The following is a 25,801-nucleotide window of genomic DNA, read 5'->3' as shown; positions in this document are numbered from 1 at the left end:
ACAGAAGAATGCTGAAGATTATATGGGTAGATCACATAACTAATGAGGAGGTATTCAATAGAATTGGGGAGAAGAGAAATTTGTGGCACAACTTGACTAGAAGAAGGGATCTATTGGTAGGACATATTCTGAGGCTTCAAGGTATCACCCATTTAGTATTGGAGGGCAGCACGGAGGGTAAAAATCGTAGAGGAAGACCAAGAGATGAATACACTAAACAGATTCAGAAGGATGTAGGTTGAAGTAGACACTGGGAGATGAAGAAGCTTGCACAGGATAGAGTAGCATGGAGAGCTGCATCAATCCAGTCTCAGGACTGAAGACCACAACAACAAGAACCTAATTGATGTACGCGTACAGGTTGTAAACACATGTCTGACGACGTATGGAAGTTTGGGTGTGGCCAAGAGTAGTGCACCGATAGCCACATGATCAGGTTCCGGACTGTAGCACCTAGAACCGCTCCACCACAGCGGTCGGCTATAGTGAAGTACTCTTATTAATTTCATTAGATGCATCTGCAGCCGTCATTCAGTTATAAATTAACTACTTTGACTGCTTCGATGTACACAGTCATACAGTAATACGTTCCCTACAATTTCACCGTTTTCCTTACCTTTCTTCTAAGGCTGTTTTCCTCCCATATAAAGGCCTGTTTTAACTACACAGAAACCCCAAAAAACTGGTATAGGCATGCAGTATTCAAATGCAGAGACATATGTAAACAACCAGAATACGGCGCTGCGGTCGGTAACGCCTGTATAAGACAAGTGTCTGGCACAGTTGTTAGACCGGTTACTGCTGCTACAATGGCTGGTTATCAAGATTTAAGTAGTTTGAACCTGATGTTATAGCCGGCGTAAGAGATGAAATCCGCGTTCGAGTCCCGGACAGGCACAGATTTTCATTGTCGTCATTCCATTACACAGCTGATGGTTTTCCATATTCGCAACTGCGAATAATTTAACGTTTTGTAGACTACTTTTCATCGCTGTTAAACTCTAATATCCATAAACATGTTGAAATGATATGTAATAAGTGAGGTATTATCAATAACAGCCGACAGATTTATTTTGTTTTTCCCTGAACCTAGATGCGAGTCACGGTACTGCTTAATTTCCTGGAGACCATTCTTACAGTTTTACAAAGTTTGTGGAAGCACATGCGCTACAGAGCGTCAGACCTTGCTCTCGTGGTTGAAGTTGTCTCGGATGAAGAGCGCGCCGACGGCCATGCCGAGCTTCTTGTTGGTCCACTCGACGCACTGGCTCCAGCGGTTGCGCTCGCTCAGGATGCCCAGCAGGATCTTGCGGAACTCGACGCGCTTCTGCTGGTAGTCGTCGATCATGTGCGGCATGATGTCCATCACCAGCCGCCACAGCACGTAGTTGTGGATCACCCTGCGCAGCACAACACAAACCTCGTATCACGCCCGGCTGTCTGTCGTACCCAGCCACATCCATGACAAGTGATATGTACGATATGAAGCAGTATTTCAGTAATGGTGTGGTTATCTAGATAAAACACTGTCGCCCGGTCTGGAAATGAAAAAGGAATCGGTGATTTCTCCTGGTTCCGCTTTTCCGAAACTGCCTAAAGTCTCATCACCGGCAATGAAGAGGGACTGAGAGACGAAGCTACTGAAGGAAGACAAATGTTCAAATGTAGGTGAATTCCTAAGGGACTAAACTTCTTAGGTCATCGGTCCCTAGACTTACACACTAATTAAATTAACTTAAACTAACTTATGCCAAGACGAACACACACACCCATGCCCGAAGGAGGAGTCGAACCTCTGGCGGGAGGGGCCGCGCAGTCCGTGACATGATGCATCAAACCGCGCGCCCACACGGCGCAGCGGAAGACAGGTTTCCGACATGATACACACTGAGGTGACTAAAGTCACGGGACAGCTATATGCACGTATACAGACGGCGGTGGCATCGCGTACACGAGGTATAAAAGGGGACTGCATTGGACGAGCAGTCTCTCCTTTCCCCCATTTTTTTTTATTTTCCCATCATCTGCCCAGTTTCCCCCCACCTGTTCTAGGCTGTGGTATGTCACATTTGCTAAGTTTTTAGTGCAGTGTTCCAGTGATTGTTCAGTGTTGTTCGTCATTCTCGTGTTGCGAACAGAAACCATGCTGTCGCTGGGTGTGCATTTTATGTCTTTTGCGTACAGAAACCAGACTGTCGCCGTGTTTTTTAATTGTCTGTCTATTGTTTTACCTGTCTGCTTCGTATGTATTTTATTAGCATCATCATCCCTTTGTTCTATGTTTTAAGTTCCACGATTTTTTCGCCACGTTACTATTTAATTCTCCGATTTTATCGCCTGTTTTTATTATTTATTCTCTTCATCTTTTTAACAAAGTCTGTAGGCTGAATAGCAGCATACTAAGCTGTTGCCAGCCCTCCCCCTTCGGGGGGCAATCGAAATTCAATAAAGGAAAAAAAAAGACGAGCAGTCATTCGTACGCACGTGATTCATGTGAAAAGGTGTCCGACGTGATTATAACCTCACGGCGGGAATTAACAGACTTTGAGCACGGAATGGTAGTCGAAACAAGACGCATAGGACATTCCAGTTTGGAAATCCTTAGGGAAGTCAATATTGCGAGATCAACGATGCCAAGAATATGTTGCCCGCATCTCGTGGTCGTGCGGTAGCGTTCTCGCTTCCCACGCCCGGGTTCCCGGGTTCGATTCCCGGCGGGGTCAGGGATTTTCTCTGCCTCGTGATGGCTGGGTGTTGTGTGCTGTCCTTAGGTTAGTTAGGTTTAAGTAGTTCTAAGTTCTAGGGGACTTATGACCACAGCAGTTGAGTCCCATAGTGCTCAGAGCCATTTGAACCATTTGAACCAAGAATATGTTGAGAATACCTAATTTCAGGCATTACCTCTCACCGCGAACAACTTGACGACCGAGAGCGGCGGCGATCGCGCAGAGTTATCACTGCTAACAGACAAGCATCACTGCGTGAAAGAACCACAGAAATCAATGTGGGACATACGGCGAACGTATCCGTTACGACAGTGCGGCGAAATGTGGCGTGAATGCGCTATGACAGCAGACGCCTTAAACGAGTGCCTTTGCTAACAACACGACATCGCCTGCAGCGCCTTTCCTGGGCCCTTGACCATTTTGGTTGGATTCTAGACGAGTGGAAAACCATGGCCTGGTCAGACGAGATACGATTTCAGTTGGTAGCTGACAGTAGCATTCGAGTGCGGCGCAGACGCCGCGAAGCCATGGACCCAATTTGACAACAAGGGCCGGCTGAAGTGGCCGAGCGGTTTTAGGCGCTCCAGTCCGGAACCGCGCGACCACTAAGGTCGCAGGTTCGAATCCTGCCTCGGGCATGGATGTGTGTGGTGTCCTTAGGTTAGTCAGGTTTAAGTAGTTCTAAGTTCTAGGGGACTGATGACCTCAGAAGTTAATTCCCATAGTGCTCAGAGCCGTTTGAACCATTTTGTCAACAAGGCACTGTGCAAGTTGGTGGTAGCTCCATAATGGTGTGGGCCTTCTTTACATGGAATGGACTGTCTCTTCTTGTTCAACTCTACCAATCACTGACTATAATTAATTATGTTCTGCTACTTGGAGACAATTTTCACTCATTCACGGACTTAATGGAATTTTTATAGGTGACAATGTGCCATGTCACCGGGCCACAGCTATTTGCGATTTGTCTGAACAACATTCTCGTCAATTCTAGTGAATGATTTGGCCATCCAGATCATCCGACATGAATCCCATTTAACATCTATGGTACTTCATGGAGAAGTCAGTTCGTGCACAATATCCTGCACCGGCAACACTTTCGCTGTTATGGATGGCTATAAAGAGCATGGCTCAGTATTTCTGGAGGCGACTTGAGCCTATGCCACGTCGAGTTTCAGCAATACGCCGGGAAAAACGAAGTTCGACACGATATTAGGAGGTATCCCATGATTTTTGTCACTTCAGTGCATACAGGGTGATTCAACAGTCGTGTCCCGTAGGACAAACAGGATGAACCAGAACTCCACTGAAAAACTCCTAGGTGGTAGCATAGACCAAAACAAGAAAAAATGCTCAGTAAACATGGACTCTAAAATGCATACCTTGAGAGTTACGAGAACTTATTCACCTTCAATACTGTCAAACGAATCTCTTCTATTGCAAGATCTTTGCTTGCCATATTTTGAGAGGTGCTAGTATGGGCCAAAACAAGGAAAAATGTTCAGTAAACAAAGGATCTAAAATACATATATTTACAGCTATTAGCACTTGTTCAGTAGATAACATGTATTTCACAGCAGGGAAGATGAACAAGTGCTCATAACTCGTAAGTTATGAATTTTAGAGCCGTCTTTACTAAACATTTTTTTCTTGTTTTGGTTCATACAACCACCTATGAAAGTTTGTCGGTGGAGTTTTCCCTCATTATATTTGTCCTATGGGACATGACTTTTGTATCAGCCTGTACACTAATCGCCATTACATACACGGCGAGAAAGCTAAGATATGCCACCCCAAGTATACTGATATGCAAAATTTAGGGACGAAGGAAACCTTCGTATTATGGATCACTGTCAAGGGATATAGCTCGAGAAAACTTGGACGATACATAGAAAGAAAAAAATGGTTCAAATGGCTCTGAGCACTATGGGACTCAACTGCTGAGGTCATTAGTCCCCTAGAACTTAGAACTAGTTAAACCTAACTAACCTAAGGACATCACAAACATCCATGCCCGAGGCAGGATTCGAACCTGCGACCGTAGCGGTCTTGCGGTTCCAGACTGCAGCGCCTTTAACCGCACGGCCACTTCGGCCGGCACATAGAAAGACCAGCTACAGTCAAGTAAGAGGATGACTGAAAGAAAGAAGCAATGACAAGAACGGAATAACACTTTTATTGAAAGACAATCACACCGAAGTCACCGCGATTCGTGATGGTTCCATGGACATTACAAAAGTCGGGACATGGTTCTTAACAGGGTGTGTGATCATCACAGACGGCAATTCGTTCTCTGCAACGTGTTACCATGCTGGCCGCAAGGTTCATGTTTGACACTGTTACTTGGTGGATTACATGTTCCACTTATCGTCATGCGACGGTGCGTCAATTTATGTCAGACATGATCGTTTTCGTGGTCTAGAACTTGTTGTTCTTGTTGTTCTGGTCTTCAGTCCTGAGATTGGTTTGATGGTTGGTTCAAATGGCTCTGAGCACTATGGGACTCAACTGCTGAGGTCATTAGTCCCCTAGAACTTAGAACTAGTTAAACCTAACTAACCTAAGGACATCACAAACATCCATGCCCGAGGCAGGATTCGAACCTGCGACCGTAGCGGTCTTGCGGTTCCGGGCTGCAGCGCCCTTAACCGCACGGCCACTTCGGCCGGCGATTGGTTTGATGCAGCTCCCCATGCAACTCTATCCTGTGCAAGCTTCTTCATCTCCCAGTAGTTACTGCAACCTGCATCCTTCTTATCTGCTTAGTGTATTCATCTCTTGGTCTCCCTCTACGATTTTTACCCTCCACACTGCCCACCGATGCTAAATTTGTGATCCCTTGGTGCCTCAGAACGTGTCCTACTAACCGGTCCCTTCTTCTTGTCAAGTTGTGCCACAAACTCCTCTTCTCCCCAATTCTATTCAATACCTCCTCATTAGTTATGTGATCTACCCATCTAATCTTCAGCATTCTTCTGTAGCACCACATTTCGAAAGCTTCTATTCTCTTCTTGTTCAAACTATTTATCGTCCATGTTTCACTTCCTAGAAGTTAGAACTACTTAAACCTAACTAACCCAAGGACATCACACACATCCATACCCGAGGCAGGATTCTAACCTGCGATCATAGCCGTCGCGCGGTTCCAGACTTTCGTGGTATAGCTGTTATGGTGTGGCGAGGAGGCATAATGATGCATGAGCTTACTGACCTCCAAATCTCACCAGTCAATGTCATCGTGACAAGGTACTCATTCACCATCGACGTCTTTTCTTTGATGCATTTGGCCATGAGTTCATTTTTATGTCCGAATATGCGCGTCCGCATCGAACAGCGCGGGTGGAGGAGAATTTGGAACAAGAGGATATTCGGCGGATGTTCTAGCCTGCGCATTCGCTCCGACTTCAATCCCATCGAGTGCCTATTGGATGCGTTGTGGAGACGTTTTGTACCACGTCCACATGCACCAACAACCGTCCAGCAATTGTCAAACGCACTGGTGGAAGAATGGAACGTCGTACTACTAAAACGCCGTAACAACCTTGTGGCCAGCGTGGCAGCACGTTGCAAAGAATGCATTTCCGTTCGTGGTGATCACACACCCTATTAAGAACCATACCCCACCCACCCTTTTGTAAAGTCCAGGAAAACATCAAGAGTCGCTGTTACTTCAGTGTAATTAATGTATTTGAACAAAACTGTCATTTATGTTCTATTCATTGCGTATTTATTTCAATTATCTTCCATAACGTAGCGAACCGTACCCTACTGCACTGTTCTATAGCAATTCTTTCTACCCGTGGCCCTTCATCGAGCTATCTTACTTAACAGTCACACATCATGCAAAAGTGCGGAAGTTACTTTCGTCCGTGAGTTCTGAGGCAGACTAGTGCGTATACAGAACTAATAAGTACACGCATCAGAGAGTTGTCTCTTTTTTTTTTTTTTTTTTTTTTGCACAAAACAATCTTTCCACAAACACGTCACAAATTTTATGACCTGTTGTTTTGTGCGCCGTTGTCACTGCACCACTCAGTGGACTTCGCGTGTTAGTATAGACTAAGCATTTAGCGTCCACGTGACCACAATTCAACACCTCACATGCCATCCAGGGGAAAATAAGCAATAATGTGTTGCTGTTGCCTCATGTATTTGGAGATACTAATCAAGCAGTAAACGTACTACCCCTAATACCTATAGTTATTAGTTTGCAAATGAAGAAAATACTGATGTGTTGTTGATTACACCGTCCTCAGCCACCAACAGAAATATCTACGCTTATGCCCGTTACACCATGTCTCTATGTATACAAGGTGTCCCAAGAAAACGCCAACAAACTTTAAGGACAGGTCTATAGCAATAAATAAAAAAATGTCTAGTAAATTGAGGCTATAAAATGCATACCTTAAAAGGTATGAGCACTTATTCGACCTCGTTACGATGAAACAGATCTCTTCTATTGCAAGATCTTTGCTTTCCATATTTCGGGTATGAGGAAGTATTGACCAAAACAAGACAAAGGTATCTATTAAATATAGAATCTAAAATGCGTACCTTAAGAGCTATTAGCACTTGTTCATCTTCGCGAGAGTGAAACACATCTCTTCTGAACAATTACTCATTAAGGTATGTCTTTTAGATCCCATGATTATAGATATTATTTCTCGTTTTGGTCCATACTACCTCCTCGAAAAATATGAAAAGCAAAGAGCTTGCAGTAGAAGAGATGTTTCATAGCATCCAAGATAAACAAGTGCTCATATATCTTAAGGTGTGGGTTTTAAAGCCTTTGTTTATTAGACATTTATTCTTGGTTTGGTGTAAGGGACCTGTCCCTAAAACTTGTTTGTGCGTGTGCGTGTGTGTGTGTGTGTGTGTGTGTGTGTGTGTGTGTGTGTGTCCAGCTGTGATTCTTGCTAAGTTGTAGCAGACAATATGGCGAATTTTCTAATGTACGCGAGTCGTATTTAACGTTTGTTGCTTCCAAATTATGACACAGAGGAAAACGAACTTTCCCAGAGTGCATTCATCATCGTCATACGACCGCAGCACCCGACGCGATAGTATTGGATGCCTCTGGATACACAACGTGATCACCTCTCGTTCACGTAAGTGGCAACTGTGTCAGCAGCCATTACAATTTTGACGCGTTAAAGCCGGTGGCTGTGCCAAAACTTCGAGATCTCTGTGACGTTATGTTTCAACAAAATAACGCAAGACCAGATACTGGCCGTGCTTTTCCGCCCATCTCGATACACAGAGAGTTCGGATGATGACCTGTCCATCATGTTTCCTTACCTCCCACTTATTGAAAACATCTGATCCTGGATTGTTGAAAGACATGTATGGCATCAATCAGTCATTACAGTTGATGATCTCTGGCAATAAGAGTTGAAGCAGCCTGGGATCGTCGAATAAAGTCCCCGTATCTGCAATTGATGCTCAGCCAAGTTAGAGCCACTGTTGTTGCTAGTGATGGCAGCTGTATGAACTGAATTTCTCAGCCTTTAGAACCCCAAATAACCTACAAATTTAATAATGTAATCGTCCTACTAAACTATATACCCACGATAAGTAAAATTTCGTTATTTTTTCTTTCTTTATGTGGCAATTCAATGACATATTAGACACTTCTATGCCCCTACACGTTCATATATGAAGGAAAGGAAAGAGACTATACAGACGATGCCCCAGACCCTTAGGGCCAAAATTACAAATGCCATAGGAAATCTTAAACAGTTTTCAGATAAGGAGTCAATGATCAGAATTTCAACCTATAAGAGGTCTTGAATGATGGATGGGTGTGAATCACGTGTTTGCAAACGGTTTGCATTCACGCAACGACGTTAATGAAGGTACCTTCAAAAACAATACATAATAGACTGTGATGTGTCAACAGCACAGATATCGGACGCCCCTTGGTGTGTCCATAGCGCAAATGTCGGATGCCCCTCATGGCTACCGGGTGTAATTTGCGGGCCGTACAGTATCAGGATAGGAAGTTTCAACTTACTGTCCGGTCTTAGAGTCAACATTTCGGCTTTGGTTTCGTCTTTCACGACGGTTATGAACGAATTCCGAGCGCCATCTCGTCGAATAGCGTACAAGAGTATACCCGATTGACCTCGCAGGGAACTAATTGAACTCCTCAAACACTGAATGACAACGTGAGGGCCACGGTCAAAGACTGAGACAGGTTTTAGCAGCAACGTCTCGTGGACAGCACGCCTAGAAGGTGACTGAGGTGACAAAAGTCATGGGATACCTCCTAACATCGTATCAGGCATCCTTTCCCTCGTTATAGTGTAGCAACTCGAATTGGCATGGACTCAAAAAGTCGTTGGAACTCCCTTGCAGGAGTACTGTGAGCCATGTTGTCACTATAGCCGTGCACAATTGCGGAAGTGTTGTTGGTGCAGGATTTTGTGCACGAACTTATGTCTCGACTATGTCCCATAAAAGTTCGACGGGATTCATGTAAGGCGATCTGGGCGGCCAAATCATTCGCCCGAATTGTCCAGAATGTTCTTCAAACCAACCGTGAACAGTCGTCTAGCGTTCAACCGGTATGGTGGCGAGCTCAGGAGAGGCGCGGCAAGCGATGTCGTGCTTTAGCACTCGCGTCGTTCGTCTGCTGCCATAGCCCATTCACGCCAAATTTCACCGCACTGTCCTAACAGATACGTTCGTCGTACGTCCCGCAATGATGTCTGCTGTTACTTCACGCAGTGTTGACTGTCTGTTAGCACTGACAACTCTACGCAAACGTCGTTGCTCTCGTTCGTTAAGTGAAGGCCGTCGACCACTGCATTGTCCGTGGTGGGAGGCAAAGCCTTAAATCTGGTATTCGGTGCACATTCTCGACACTCTGGATCTCGGAATACAAAATTCCCTAATGGCTTCCGTAATGGAATGTCCCATGCATCTAGTTCTAACAACCATCCTTCGCTCAAAGTCTGTTAATTCCCTTCGTGCGGCCATAACCAAGCCGGAAACCTTTGCACATGAGTGACCAGATACAAATGACAGCTTTGCCACCGCACTGCGATTTCATAACTTGTGTTCCTGATCTACCGCGATCTGCATATGTACACAGTGCTATCTCATGACTTTTGTCACATGAGTGTAGTCTATCTGCTTACAGCTATAATAATCTACTCTGACTCCGACAGACGTGCTATATTAAAACAGTGAAAGCTTTGCTCTCGCCAATACCGTCAGCGGTACAAACTGTCTGTCGCAGTCTGGTAGTCTATCACACGAATCGCGGGAATTTATCATTAAATTATCCCGTGACGTTATTATGCACTGGAATTTTTTTTCCGAAATATGCTTTGATGCCACAGATTTATACGCAGTGCACGTATTCTACCTCATGAAACTACACTCTAAATCTACATTAACGGAACGAGACTGTTTCTGTGGTTCTATAAAGTTGTTCCCAGGTGGAGCGTAGTGTTCGGTTGGATGTGACATCTCGCATTATAGCGGCGCCTACGGTTATGCTATACGATAAGACAGTTAGGGTTGACAGTTTAACGTGGGTGACATCCAATTATAGAGTAAAATTTATATAAATTATTATGTATGTCAAATTGAAAGTCCACGAACGGGCACCATCGTTGGTAAAGTGATCATACACGTGACGGAACATATCTGGCTGGAGACCACTAAAGAATGGGTCCTGTGTTAGTTCCCTGTACAAGGCTGATTAGGTATGTACTTGATGATCTGTATCAGCCGGGCGGGGTAGCCGAGCGGTTCTAGGCGCTACAGTCTGGAACCGCGCGACCGCTACGGTCGCAGGTTCGAATCCTGCCTCGGACATGGATGTGTGTGATGTCCTTAGGTCAGTTAGGTTTAAGTAGTTCTAAGTTCTAGGGGACTGATGACCTGAGAAGTTAAGTCCCATAGTGCTCAGAGCCATTTGAACCATCTATCATCCTTTTCAACTACTCTGTTATGGAATATAATTAAATCTCTTCGGCAGTTATTCGTAATTCCATACTGCTGTTACTGCTGTAATCAAATTATGTATTTACGGTCGCAGGTTCGAATCCTGCCTCGGGCATGGATGTGTGTGATGTCCTTAGGTTAGTTAGGTTTAAGTAGTTCTAAGTTCTAGGGGACTGATGACCACCGATGTTAAGTCCCATAGTGCTCAGAGCCATTTTTTGAAATTATGTATTCTCTGTTTTTCGTGTATTACGACGTCGATATCTTCGTTACTGCAAACCGTCAGTGTGAAGCTGTTACACTGCAATGTCGAGGTACCATACCCCGTAATATTTACAGCAATTTTGTTTAAGCTTTGCTTATTGGAAGTTCTAACGTGGACGATGTGGTTGAGGGATCGATATTAAGCGTATATTCCAACTGGGGCAGCATATGATCTGGTAGAATCTCTGTCATTTCCGGTTATGATCCACTAATTTGTTGCAGAACACAACCACTCACATACCCACCTCCATATGTCTATTCGATATAGAAAATAACATCACTTTAATACGTGTGTGGCATTTTTGTGGAATTTGTTTAGGATTCGAGGCAATGGAAGGTAGCCATACAAAGTCTTGCGTTAAGCTTATTATGATACCTCTTTGTATATGCAAGGCGTGAGAAATCGGATTTTCGCCGCAATTTAGCTTATTTTACAATAAACACATAGTTAATTATACAGATACTTTAGATGCGGCAATACTTAATTTGTGCATGAAAAGTATGAGACATCTAGCAATATATTGTGGTAGTCGCTTTTTCTGAGATATCGATTCTGATATTGTCTTCGGAAATGCCATATCTCTCACTCTTACCGTCTTTGCTCACGTGTTTCCAAACATGTACACGTTCTTCTGTTGCCTACGTAAAATATTTGATAACAGAAAACACCTTATTCTTTCCTAATAAGACTACTATGTTATGTGTGTGTGTTTGGGGTGGTGTAGTTGGTTACTGGCTTGTGTTCCTGCGAACCATTGTTTGTGGAAATGCAACTGCACAATTCGAATACTCACTTTATGTATTTCACTATGTGAACAGCGCTGCTGACATACTTTTTATAATACTATGAGCAATAATAGCGGACGAATACAGTCTATAAAGCTTTTACGGAGTCTATTGAATACAAACTGCTATTATTTACATTGCTTTTTGGTAGGTCTGTGTCATCTGTAACAACTGCAATTATTAGCAATGAACAGCTTCGCTTATAATGTTCCTAGATTTTGTTTGTCCTTCATTGTATTTCAATTCCCCATCGGGGCGGGCTGGCAGCAGCATATGCGCTGCTCTTCAGCCAAAAGACATAGAACAAACAACAGAAGACATTTAACAATAACAAAGGAGAAAACATGGTGAACATAGATACAGAAAAAGGGGAAATTCATGGAAGACAATAGAAAATAAAGGTGTGACTGTAAAATGGAGATAGAAACCGAAAAAAAGTAGCACACACAAAAAAAACCACACACTGGGACAATAAAAAAAAACAAGGTGCAGTATGACCGGGGTATAAAAGTATCGATGGATGGCGTAGCACATAACGAACACTGACAGCAACACTAAGTACACGGCCAGCACACAATTAAAATCACACCTCTCAATGCACAGGAGAAACAGCACTAAACACAACACTGACGTGCCACATGGATGATGATCAAAATGGAGGATCTGCCAGGTACAAGGAGATGAGGGGATTAAGAGAGGGAGGGGAAAAGAGGGGGGAGATTGGCGGGGGGCGCGCCAGAGAGGGCCGGGTAGGGAGGGAGGTGGGAGGGAAATAGGCAACAATTGAATGCAGTGGCTCGAGGGGGGGGGGAGGGGGAGGAAAATCCGCTCTAGGGAGAAGGAGGGGAGAGGAAAAAAGGGGGCCCTGTGGAGGGGGGGGGGAACAAGGCCAGGTTATGGTTGGAAGGAAGGGGGGTATATGTCACGGCGAAGTTTATCATCCGGGAGGGGGAGGTGCTGGAAATTGCCCCGATGAAGGAGATGGAGGGTGTGGAGGTGGGGAGAGGGAGGGCCACAGCAATAAAGGCGCGACGACGGGCGGGGGGTGGAGAGGAAGGAGGAAACCAGAGGGTGGGGGGGGGGGGGATCAAGCATTCAGACAACATAAAGGATGTGGAGATGTTGGAGGAACAGGAGGAGGTGGGGGAAGGGGATGAGTTCATACAGGAGCCGTGTGGGGTAAGAAAGGCAGATACAGAAGGCAAGGCAGAGCACATGGCATTCAAGGATTTGGAGGGCCTTGTAAAAGCGGGTGGGTGCAGAGATCCAGGCAACACTCTCATAATAGAGGATAGGATGGATGAAGGATTTGTAGGTGTGGAGGATGGTGGAAGGATGCAATCCCCATGTCTGGCCAGACAGGAGTTTCAGGAGGCGGAGGGGGGAATGGGCTTTCTGCTGAATGGTCTGGAGGTGAGGGGTCCAGGTGAGGTGACGGTCGAGGGTGAGGCCAAGGTATCTCAAGATGAGGATGAGTTGGATGGGACGACCGTAAAGGGTGAGGGAGAAATCATGGATATGGAAGGAGCGGGTGGTGCAGCCTGTGTTTTGGAGGGGTTGTGACTGTGGAACCACTGGTTACACCTAGTGGTGAACTCGTTAAGGTGGGTTTGGAGGGTGCGTTGGGACCACTGAAGTGTGGGATAGAGAGCCAGGAAGGCAGTGTCATCAGCATACTGGAGAAGGTGGACAGTTGGGGGTGTCTTGGGCATATCAGCCGTATACAAGAGATAAAGGAGAGAGGAGAGGACAGAGCCCTGGGGGACGCCAGCAGTGGGATAAAAGATACGTGAGTTGCTGTTGTGGAGGGTGACACAGGAAGGATGGAGCGTGAGGAAGAAAGCGACCAGACAGACAACACTGACAGGCAGGGCGTAGGTTTGAAGTTGAAAGAGGAGACCGGGATGCCACACATGGTCATAGGCATTTTGGAGGTTGAGGGAAACAAAAATGGCGGAGCGACAGGAGTTGAGCTGGAGGGAGAGAAGGTGAACGAGGTTAAGTGGAGAAGGAGGGTCGAAAAACACACTGGGTAAGGGGGAGGAGGTGGTATTGATTAAGGTGCTGATGGATATGGTGGGAGAGGATGGATTCGAAGACCTTACTGAAGAGGGAGGTGAGGCAGATGGGATGATAGGAAGAGGCGCAGCAGAAGGGGGTTTGTTGGGTTTGAGGAATAAGAGGTCAGGGTATAAGCCGGTAGAGAGGATGACTTTATAGAGATGGTCAAGGGCATCAGGAAAGAATAAGGGCTTTCTCTAAGGTGGCACAGTCGTGACCAGGGACTGTGTTGCGTTTAGATCAGAGGATAAGTATAATGTCTTGGGCTGTGATTGGAGTGTTGATGTCAGAGGGGGGCAACTGCCCCAAGTACTGGAGGCTAGGAGCAAGTGGAGCGTCCGAGGTATCGGCGCGTTTCATGACGGTGGGGAAAAGAGAATAATCAAAGTGGGGATCATCTGGGATGGAGAAGACCTTGGAAAGGTGGGAAGCGAAGTGATTGGCCTTACTGAGGTCGTCTGAAAGGAGGCGGTCGTTATGGAGAAGGGGGTAGTGAGGAGCAGAATGGGAACCAGTAAGGCGATGGAAGGTGGACCAGTACTAGGAGGAGTTGATAGGGAGGGTGGCGTTGAGTCATGTGTGGGTCTGGCGCCAGTCTCGGCGTTTCGTTGCTGTAACAAGGTTCAATACGTGTCGCTGTATTTGCCGGTGGCGTTGGAGTGTATCCCTGTTACGAGTGTGCAGGAAGGAGCGATAGAGGCGGCGGGATTCACGGAGGAGGACAGCCCACGGAGGGAGAGTGGAACGGTGGGGGTGCAAAATTTGCAGAAGTGCAGCGGCGGTGGGCCACCTGCCCCCACACCCAGCACGCGGCTGGATGACATGATTCCTGGAATGACTTTGGAGGTAAGTAAGTACGGTTGCTGATGTCAGCAGAATATGACATACGCATTGGTAGCAGCTGTAATATGACTCCACTGAAAAAGAAAGTGCTACTGCTGATTTCAGCACTTTTCTGCACCTAACATACACTGCCACACTACTAATGACTTGGTTGTGTACTGATATTTGTACTCTGCCAAATATCACGCCTATGGCTTTCAAGCCCGGTAATGTGGTAAACCATTCTATTATATGTCGTTTTCAGTTATCGGATACTTGCTATTTTTACTTGTACTTATATAGTGTTAATTCTTATCTACTTTATAATGTATCAGGCCAACAACAGACAGCCCAAGAAAGTGACTAAATCAAAACATAAATAGTTAACTGGTTAAACACTGTAGGTGCCATTTTTATTCTGTGTTTAGTCTGATTTTATTCTGTTGACTATAATAACTGACAAAAATAATGTCGTATGACCCACGAGTATGATGCAAGTGTTGTTCTTGCGCGAACGGCACCTGGTGTACCCAGACAGTCACCCATCCAAATACTAACCAGGCCTAATATTTCTTAACATTGTTGATCAGGCAGGAGCCGGTGTTCCTAAAGCGACAACGCCATTGGCCTCGGCAGACTGCAGTAAATGGTTACTTTCTAATTGAGGACCTTTTTTTCAAAACTCGCTTTATGCCATAAAAAAACGTTTAAAATAGTTTTTTTTACCTTATCACATACTGTTCGGCTAGCTCTACAGGCCTGTGCAGTCGGCTTAAGCAAAACTTGCTTTATTCTGCACTTATAGCACAGAGAATACAGCCCGTTTTTGCAAAACTCGCCTCGTGCATATGTTGGGGTCTTTCCAAAACTCGCTTTATGCTACTTTTTTGCCAAAGATGTTACAGGTAGTGCTGCGTCTTCTCATAATTTGTTTGCTGTGCCATAGATGTCAGGCCAAGTACCTTTCCGACAGTGTAATAGCACTCCTGGAGAAATTGTTGTGCTTGGCGGTAGATGGCAGGGCATATTACTATCCGTGCTAACTAGGGTGACAGCTGGTGCAGATGCTGATGGGAACCGCAGTCAGCCGCTGCCGCACGCGTGTACGTACTTTGCACAGGCAGTATTTCTCCGTTTGTTGACGATAGCTGTTATGTGTTTGGTTACCATTTACCGCCGTTTCGTGGAAGTTGCGTGTAGACGACTAGACTCGTGTTTATAGTGACGATGGAAAGTGATGGTGAATATAATACTCCTGGGAATGGAACACTTGGTGGGCGGAAAAGAAGAGGAACAAAGCAGACTAACATCTCCAGAGCAAAATCATCACGATGTTTAGAGCAAAATACTGCGCCTGATATTGACTGCCGGCACGCTGAAAGGAGTGGGTGAAGCAACAGTGGAGGGAAAGACTGTCATCAGGCAAACTCAGTTACGCAGACTTAACATTTCAATGATCTGTTATATTCTGCGGGAGACAAGAGCAAGCAAGATGCATTTCTTCTGTCATACATGGACATATCAGTACCAGGTAGGTATGTTGTGGATCCCACTGAATCAGTGTCTATCAGTTATAAAATAAAACTTCGAGATGGGTCCCAAGTACCAGTTTGTGCTGCTACATTTCAAAAAATAACAGGTGTATCGCAGGATCGCTTAGCCCGGATTGCTTGGCACTATCAAGAACATGAGAGTGCATTACCGGAACGAAGAGATGGATCAAGAGAAACTCAAGCCGACGTAGTTATGACCCAACAAGTGAAGGAGCACATTTTGAAGTATAAGTGTAGAGAGTGTCATTATAGCAGAGGGAAACTGAGTAGATTTGCACACAACATTAAATGTAAATATAATGTGGGAAAATTTTGCAAAGAACAAAGAGAAGCATGCAATAAAATCTGTTCTGTGTCAAAATTTAAGACTGTGTTCTATAATAATTTTAACCTCAGCTTCGGTAATCCTCACAGTGACACCTTTTCAACAGGCAAGGAGCTTGAACTGAAAATAAAGGTCGCAGAAACCAAACAATTTCAGGAAGTACGTAAAATTAACTTGCATTTCCATAAGGCTCGTGCGAAGATATTCCACAGTAGCATGAACAAGTACTCTGAAGACATTGTAAAAGTGGCCTTTGACATGCAACAAAATCAACCTCTGCCAAAGCTCTCTATTGGAGAAGTGTTTTACACACGACAGGTATGGTTCTATAACCTGACTGCGGTGATACATTAACCAAAACAAGATAATGACAACGTATTTCAGTATACTTGGTGTGAAACAGAAGCTGGAAGAGGTGCAAATGAAATCGCTTCTGCACTACAACATTTCCTCTTAAATTATTTAGAAGGGAGAACTAGAAATATTGGTAAGAGGAGAGTGACACTTGAGCTTTTTTCAGACTCGTGCACCAGCCAGAACAAGAATTCTATAATGCTCTGTATGCTGGCACATTTTATGGAACACACTCAAGTGTTCTCTCAACCTACCCACTATTTCCCTATTTGTGGACATAGTTTCACGCCACCAGATCGTGTATTTGGTAGAGTTGGGAAGGAATATCGGAAGAAAGAAGAGATCATATCACCTAACGAATACAGGAGTATTCTAGCAAAGTTTGGAAAGGTGCTTGTCTGGGGAAAAGACTGGTTTTCTTACGACTTCAAGCAGATTTCTAAGGAAATATTGAAGTCTACCGTGCCTTTCAAAATGATGGATGTATGAGCAATAACATACAGACAAACCAGTGGTGATATTCAACGTGCTGTTAAAAGTACTCATTTCTCTGGATCAAAAGTATGTTGTGATGTATTGAAGAAGAACATTCCTTCGTTCAAAGCCATGAAACGTGCTGTGATTATTCTCAAGAAAAACTGTGTGAGTGCAGAAAAGAAGAAGGATGTAATGAAGCTAATGCGTTTCTTTAGTGTTCCTAAGGATGCTGCAAGTTTCTACGACGACATAAAATTTGCAAGTGGTGAGGAGCATGAAGGTCATGACAGCTCACAGAGAATTTGTGAGGACCAAGAGTCCCCTGAATTTGTTTAGAAAAGAAAACCAAATATTACTCCAAAACTTTAATGTTTGAAACTGCCATTTAATATTTAGATAGCACTGATCTAGTTTCAGCATAAAGCGAGTTTTGAAAAAAAAAACTGTTTTTCTACTCACAGTGGTTGTTAAGCTATCTACAATTTTATGTATCTGCAAATACTGTCCTAAAACATGTTCAAAACTGTACAAACTTTGCTAATAGTAAACAATTTTTCCTTGGAAACTTGCTTGTTAAATAAATTCAATTCCTGTAAAATTCAACTTTTTGCATAAAGCGAGTTTTGGAAAAACGGCCCTCAATTTGTATTCTAATGATGTGTTTCTGATATGTATGCTACATTCCCGAATAGACATAGTACTGGGAAAATAAAAATGAAAATGAAATGAAAAACAGGCGATGCAAGGTTGTCTTTACTTTGGTTATTGTACAGCAAAATTAATTTTTAGTTTCAAAAGGCTTCTCATCTCGTTTCTTAGTCCCTTTGAATCTAAGCCCACAACATTTGGCGTTGTGCTGATCCACCAACACTTTTTTTTTTTTGCAGTTTATTTAAAATAGAGAGGAAACAAGGATCGTGTGGAGAACCGCGTGATGGTGGCGATGCGTGCCTCTGCTTTGGGCCCGGCAGCGGCCCGCTGGGAAGACAAAGCACCGTGATTTCCCCGGGGCCGCCCTCTGCCCTGGTCACGCCACGGCGCCGCCGCCCCCTCAGGGGACACGCCACCACACCCCACACACCACTCGTTTCTTGCTCTCTGTCTCTAAAAATGCATTTCGGTTCCTGCTTTTCTAAGGGCTGTGTTTTGTGTTTAGACAGGTTTTAATACGAGTATGTCTCCACAGCATTCTACTCTGTGCTAACCTTTTCAGCTCTAAACAGGTTGTATAAAAAATATGTGTCACAAGCTTCCGAATTTTCTCCTGACGTCAAAGCATCACAAAAAGTACTTATGAATATGGGTCTGACAATCCTTCGTTTGAAAGTATGAAAGGAATTTCCTGAAATGACTCGTGGCTGCGAAATTTACCACAAATGTGTATGTTTACTCGTCTTTCCTGTTTACAGTTGGTCGTGACATTTGTATTCTTTTCACTGATTGTCGTTTGTTCTGCCTCATAGCAACTTCCATCACGTCGCATCACAAGTATGTATTCAGTGTCTGAAATGACGGATTTGCACTACACTCAGGGCTAGTAGGTGGAAATGTGGACACAGCACATCAACGTCAGTGGAAGTGGAAACTGCCAGGCAAACGTCTGCACTGAGCATCATTTAACAATTACGCACACTTGGTTTAGGAATTATGTAAGATGTTTGTATAAAGAGACCTGGAAAGTTTCATATTCATCACGTAACAGCAACACACAGATATCGAAATAGATTTTAAACTGGAGATGAGAACTGAATGAATTGAAAGAAGTGTACATGGACAGGGAAGAGCGAAGGAGGCTGCGACGTCCGGCTTATTACGATAATGTACAGGAGATTGAACGGTCAGGACTTGTAAGTGGGCATCCAGGGCTCCCGTTAAATGACAGACAGGAAATTAGGTAAAATAAGCAAATACACTACTGGCCATTAAAATTGCTCCACCACAAAGACGACGTGCTACAGACGCGAAATTTAACCGACGGGAAAAAGATGCTGTGATATGCAAATGATTAACTTTTCAGTGCATTCACACAAGGTTCGCACCGGTGGCGACACCTGCAACGTGCTGACATGAGGGAAGTTTCCAACCGATTTCTCATACACAAACACCAGTTGACCGGTGTTGCCTGGTGAAACGTTGTTGTGATGCCTCGTGTAAGGAGAAGAAATGCGTACCATCACGTTTCTGACTTTGATAAAGGTCGGATTGTAGCCTGTCGCGATTGCGGTTTATCGTATCGCGATATTGCTGCGCGACATCGCTGCTCGCGTTGGTCGAGATCCAATGACTGTTAGCAGAATATGGAATCGGTGGGTTCAGGAGGGTAATACGGAACGCTGTGCTGGATCCCAACGGCCTCGTATCACTAGCAGTCGAGATGACAGGCATCTTATCCGCATGGCTGTAACGGATCGTGCAGCCACGTCTCGATCCCTGAGTCAACAGATGGGGACTTTTGCAAGACAACAACCATCTGCACGAACAGTTCGACGACGTCTGCAGCAACATGGACTATCAGCTCGGAGACCATGGCTGCGGTTACCCTTGACGCTGCATCACAGACAGGAGCGCCTGTGATTGTGTACTCAACGACGAACCTAGGTGCACGAATAGCAGAACGTCATTTTTTCGGATGAATCCAGGTTCTGTTTACAGCATCATGATGGTCGCATCCGTGTTTGGCGACATCGCGGTGAACGCACATTGGAAGCGTGTATTCGTCATCACCATATTGGCGTATTACTCGGCGTGATGGTATGGGGTGCCATTGGTTACATGTCTCGGTCACGTCTTGATCGCATTGACGGCACTTTGTACAGTGGACGTTACATTTCAAATGTGTTATGACCCGTGGCTCTACCCTTCATTCGATCCCTGCGAAACCCTACATTTCAGCAGGATAATGCACGACCGCATGTTGCAGGTCCTAACGAGCCTTTCTGGATACAGAAAATGTTCGACTGCTGCCCTGGCCAGCACATTTTCCAGATCTGTCACCAACAGAAAACGTCTGGTCAATGGTGGCCGAGCAACTGGCTCGTCACAATACGCCAGTCACTACCCTTGATGAACCGTGGTATAGTGTTGAAGCTGCATGGGCAGCTGCACCTGTACACGCGATCCAAGCTCTGTTTGACTCAATGTTCATGCGTAACAGGGCCGTTATTACGGCCAGATGTGGTTGTTCTGGGTACTGATTTCTCAGACTCTATGCACTCAAATTGCGTGAAAATGTAATCACATGTCAGTTCTAGTATAATATATTTGTCCAATGAACACCTGCTTATCATCTGAATTTCTTCTTGGTGTAGCAATTTTAATGGCCAGTAGTGTATATTTCAGTGTGCGGTATACAAGGGCGCTCCTAGCGTCGGAAGTAACCAGCTTTAGGCCAGTCTAGGAGGTCGAACAACTAATCGAAGTGGGCAGCGGAAGGGGAGCCGCTTCTTGTTAACTCATGACGGTAACGGGAGACTCTGCCTCCTAAGAAAGACGTCTGTTCTGCTCGAGGTCTGGTTGACTAGAGAGAGAAGCAATTGTGTTCCGCAGTGCAGAATCCTCCAGTACCCACACACGTGACCTGTATCCCACGTACGCTATTGGCTAAAACCGATGGCGTGAATTCGCCAGCAGTTACAGCAGAGGGCTTAGGGCGTCGCTTGTCAGCAGCTTTAACTGGACAGAACTGCCTCGGTTCTGAAAGGCAAGCAACTTATGTCACGTAGGCACAGCGGAAGTTGCTATCGGAGAAAACTTGTGAAGTAACTAGGTTTAGGCCAGTCTAGGAGGTCGAACAACTAACTGAAGTGGGCAACGGAAGGGGAGGCGCTTTGAAATAAAAAATTTTAAACCAGTTACCTACAATATTCCCTGAATGGCTGATACACTGTACAGAACCAGAGGTTATTGAGAATTTCAGAAGGAGCATAACGCACTGATTGGGTGAAACAGGAGAAAGGAATAAAATATAAGATGAATGGTTAGCTTTCAAAACTGAAATAATGAAGGCAGTAGGTCAAATAGGTAAAAATACAGCCCATAGATAGGAATCGTTGGATGTTGTGGGAGGTATTAAATTTAACTGGCGAAAGAAATAATATGAACATGCAGGAAATAAAGCATTTCAAAAATGGTTCAAATGGCTCTGAGCACTATGGGACTTAACATCTATGGTTATCAGTCCCCTAGAACTTAGAACTACTTAAACCTAACTAACCTAAGGACATCACACAACACTCAGTCATCACGAGGCAGAGTAAGGCATTTCAAAGGGAAAAAAACACGTCAAATATGAGATTGACAGAATGTGCAAAAATGCCTAACCAGACAAGGCTGCAGAAGCAGGCATAACTAGTGAAAAATTGATGCTGCCTGTGGCAAGATTAAAGATAGAGGAGCACATGTATAAATATTGAGATATGGTAAGCACATACTCAGCAAAAATGGAAGGCTGAACGGTGGAAACAATATATACAGAGGCTATACAAGTGAAACGTACTTGAAAGCAATATCATAGAAAGGTATGAGGTAGTAGATGAATGGGCAGTATGATACTACGAGACGAATTTGACAGAGCACTGAATGACCTAAGTCGTAACGAAACTCTTGGAACAGACAAAATTTCCTTAGAATTAGTGAGATTCTTTGAAGAGCTAGTTGTGACAGTATTACTCCATTTGGTGTGCAAGGTACCTGCGACAAACAAAATGCCCTCCCGCTTCAAGAATAACGTAATAATTCCGATTCCAAAAAATTCAGGTATTGACCGATGCTAATACTATCGAAATATCGGTGTAATAGATCGTGGTTGCAAAATACTGACACGAATTATTCACATATACATAGAAAAATTAGTAGAAGCTGATCTCTAGGAAATCAGTTTGCGTTCCAGGGAAATGTTAAGGGCATACAAAGTGATACTGACCATATGACTTATATTGGAAGGTATGATGAAGAAAGACAAACCTTCGTTTATAGCATCTGTAGATTTACAGAAAGTGTTTGATGTTGACTGAAACACACACTCTAAAATTATGAAGGTAGCAGCGATAAAATACAGGGAGCAAAATATTATCTCCAACTTATGCAGAAACCAGACTGCATTTATACGATTCGAAGGGCGTGAAAAGGAAGCAGTATTGAGAAGGGAGTGAGGTATGATTCTAATCTATTCTCACTGAGCAAGTAGTCAAGGAACCCACAGAGAAATATGAAAAGGAGAGTAAAGGTCAGGCGGGAAAAAATAAAAACCTGAGGTTTGTCGATATAATTCAGTCAGAGACAACAAAGGTCTTGAAAGAAAAGCTAAGCGAAAAGGATTATGTCTCGAAAAGAAGTTAGGAGATGAACATCAACAAAATTAAAACATCGTCGTAGGAGTGTAGTCGAATTAAATCAGGTGATTCTGAGGGAATTAAGTTAGGAAATCAGACAATAGAAACAGTTGGTGAGATTTGTTAATGACAACAAAATAACAGCTAATGGCTAAAGTGGAAGGGCATAGAATATGGACTGGCAATAGCAAGAAAAGCATTTCTGAAAATGAGGAATTTGTTAACATCCAATATAAATGTAAGTCTTAGGATGCCTTCTCTGAAGCTATTCCCGGCCAGAGTGGCCGAGCGGTTCTAGGCGTTACAGTCTGGAACCGCGCGACCGCTACGGTCGCAGGTTCGGATCCTGCCTCGGGCATGGATGTTTGTGATGTTCTTAGGTTAGTTAGGTTTACGTAGTTCTAAGTTCTAGGGACTGATGACCTCAGAAGTTAAGTCTCATAGTGCTCAGAGCCATTTGAACCATTTCTGAAGCTATTTTCTGGTGTGTAGCCCAGCACTTAAGAGATACTTTGTCAGTAAGCAGTTCAGACGAGAAATAATGTGCTACGGAAAAATGCTGAAGATTACATGGCCAAGTGGAGTACCTAACGAGGAGGTAGTGACTCAAATTGGAGAAAAAGAAATTTAGGTATAACTTGGGTAAAAGAAGAGATCAATTGATAGGATACATCCTGACTCATGAAGGAAAAGTTAGTTTAGTACTGTAGGGAATTACGGATGGTAAGAATTTTAGAAGGGGACGAAGCAATGAATACAGTATGTAGGTTCAAATAGATGTAGGTTGTAGTAGCTGTTTGGAGATGAAGAACGTTGGACAAGACAGAGTAGCCTAGAGTGCTTCATCAATCCAGATTCTGGACTGGAGACCACAACATTTATTATACATTTTATAAAAGACATTCATGAACTGAAACCAACAGTTGATTTTACATTAAACTGAAACTAAGATATGAATGACAGGGTCAGAACTTCTTATAAATGTTAAAACAAGATACGAATTCTATTATTATGTCAGTTGAAATACTAATGTATGAAAGCTAACTACAAACATGCGGTGTTCACTACCATTCTGTAAGATGATTTATCAAAACCAACTCAGAAACATATGTACACTGCAACACAATCAATAAGATTAAATATACAATTTTGTTAAAAAAGCTACCAACTTTTTGTATGGATATACACTCCATGAAAAAATTATCCCATTACCTATTTGACACTGCATGCTACTAAATTAAGAGGTGATGAAACAAAGTACCCATTAAAGTGTGTAATACTAACATTTTAAGTAAATGATTTAATGTACTAACATTTACGAATAATACTGCCTGACAAAAAAGAGAAGCACCCAGACAAGAAGGAAGAAAAGAAGTGAAACCTTATGAGTTGAGAGGCTATGTGATGTTATGACAATGATTACAATACCGGATCAAATTTACAAATAACTTGGCAGAATGCGCTTATTTATCAATATGACGTTTCACCCACGCTAACCTTAGTTTATGCACTGATTCAATTGGGAAGGTATCGTGAAACCAAGCCATAGTATCCTCTCCTGAGGCAAGCTAGCCCACAACTGTTGTAAGTGGTCCTTGATATCCCACATATAGGAACTTTGATGGAGTTGACTTCCGAACTGGTCTCACACATATTCTATAGGGGCAGATCTACGGATCGTCACGGAGGCAGTTCATTCATAGAGATACGTGCCCTGTATGGACGAGCATTGTCCTGTTGAAAAATGGACCACGATACTGTCGCATGAAAGATAGCCCATGATGAAGCAGGATGTCCGTGACGTACCACTGTGCTGTTGTAGGTCCTCAATCACTACCAGCCACTATGTATAGTCGCACCAGATGGCCTCCACTTCATAAAGCCAGGGGTAACACTGCTGTGCCTCTCCAAAACACTTGAAGAATAGTACCTCTCTCTATGTCGCCACCATACTACCGACGATAGTCATCCAAGGTTATGGAGAACCACGATTCATACCTGAACATAATACGAAGCCATTCGCCAGTAGTACATGGTTTCCAGTCACGACACCTCTCCACGTGCAGGACCGGTAAATGCCTAGTCAAGCTGCTCCCAGTGTCTGATCTACAGTGCGGGACGACCCAAAATGTTGCAGAGTGTCCATTACTTGTTTTCGGATGCCACACGTTGTTGTGAAGGAGTTAGAATGTGTTTTGTGCACAATACAGCGATCCTCCCTGTGGTGATCAGACATGGTGGACTCGAACCTTGACGACGAATATGCCTACCCTCGCGTTCCTATCCAGTACAACATAGGCCCACTGTCACACTGGAATGTCCCACAAATCTGGATGTTGCACGATTCCACCAGCTGACCAAATAGAGACTCGCAGCGAGACCCCTTCCAAATTCTGTCAAGTGCTGGGAAGCTGAGTGCCATTCTGGTAAGAAGGGCTCTTACTGTGAAGTTCTTTATAAATTTGACTATTCCGTTATTATTGAAGCAGCATCGCATACCCTCTCAACCTGTGAAGTTTCATTTCTTTTCCTCCTGCCCTTCTGGGCACTTCCCCTAACATTTCCTCGAGTTGCGTATCTCTGTCGCTGTCGATCGAAAGCAGTCTGACAGACGGCGACTGTTTGACGTCCTATTTTTTTTTTCTTTTATTGATTTTTGATTCCCCCCGAAGGGGGCGGGATGGCAGCAGCTTAGTACGCCGCTCTTCAGCCTACAGAATTTTTAAAACACAAGAAGAAGATAATAAACAATAAAAACAGGCGATAAAACGGTGTCTTAAATTGTAAAATGGCGGAAAATTGTGGAGAGTTAAAACATAAAAGGGTTGGCGATGGCTAATAAAATACACAGGAAGCAGACAGGTAAAATAGTAGACAGACAATTAAAAAAACACGGTGACAGCCTGGTTTCTGTTCACAAGAGATATAAAAATCACACCCAGCGACAGTATGATTTCCGTTTGCAACACTTTGGAAAAGACGCACAACAGTTAACAGCCACTGGAAACACTACACTAAAAAGTCGGCATGGAGATGACACACCACAGTCAAGGGCAGATGGGGGGGGGGGGGGGACCTGAACAGATGAGGGGGAAAAAAGGGGGAGGAGAGGAAAAACGAAGTGGGGAGGGAGAACTGACGGATGGA

General features: G+C 44.1%; 1 protein-coding gene across 1 annotated transcript in view; it reads right to left on the bottom strand.

Moving 5' to 3' along the window:
• The window catches only part of LOC124606813 (neprilysin-1-like), a 535,942-nt gene that overhangs the window by 60,973 nt on the left and 449,168 nt on the right, over nt 1-25,801 (bottom strand). Inside the window, exon 8 of the mRNA XM_047138881.1 lies at nt 1,184-1,400. Coding sequence (XP_046994837.1) covers nt 1,184-1,400 — 217 coding nt within the window. The remainder of the gene's footprint in view (nt 1-1,183; nt 1,401-25,801) is intronic.

The sequence above is a fragment of the Schistocerca americana genome, chromosome 3, assembly GCF_021461395.2.
Source record: "Schistocerca americana isolate TAMUIC-IGC-003095 chromosome 3, iqSchAmer2.1, whole genome shotgun sequence".
NCBI lineage: Eukaryota > Metazoa > Arthropoda > Insecta > Orthoptera > Acrididae > Schistocerca > Schistocerca americana.
Note: the sequence above shows the minus strand (reverse complement) of the source record. Positions and strands in the feature narration are given on the sequence as shown.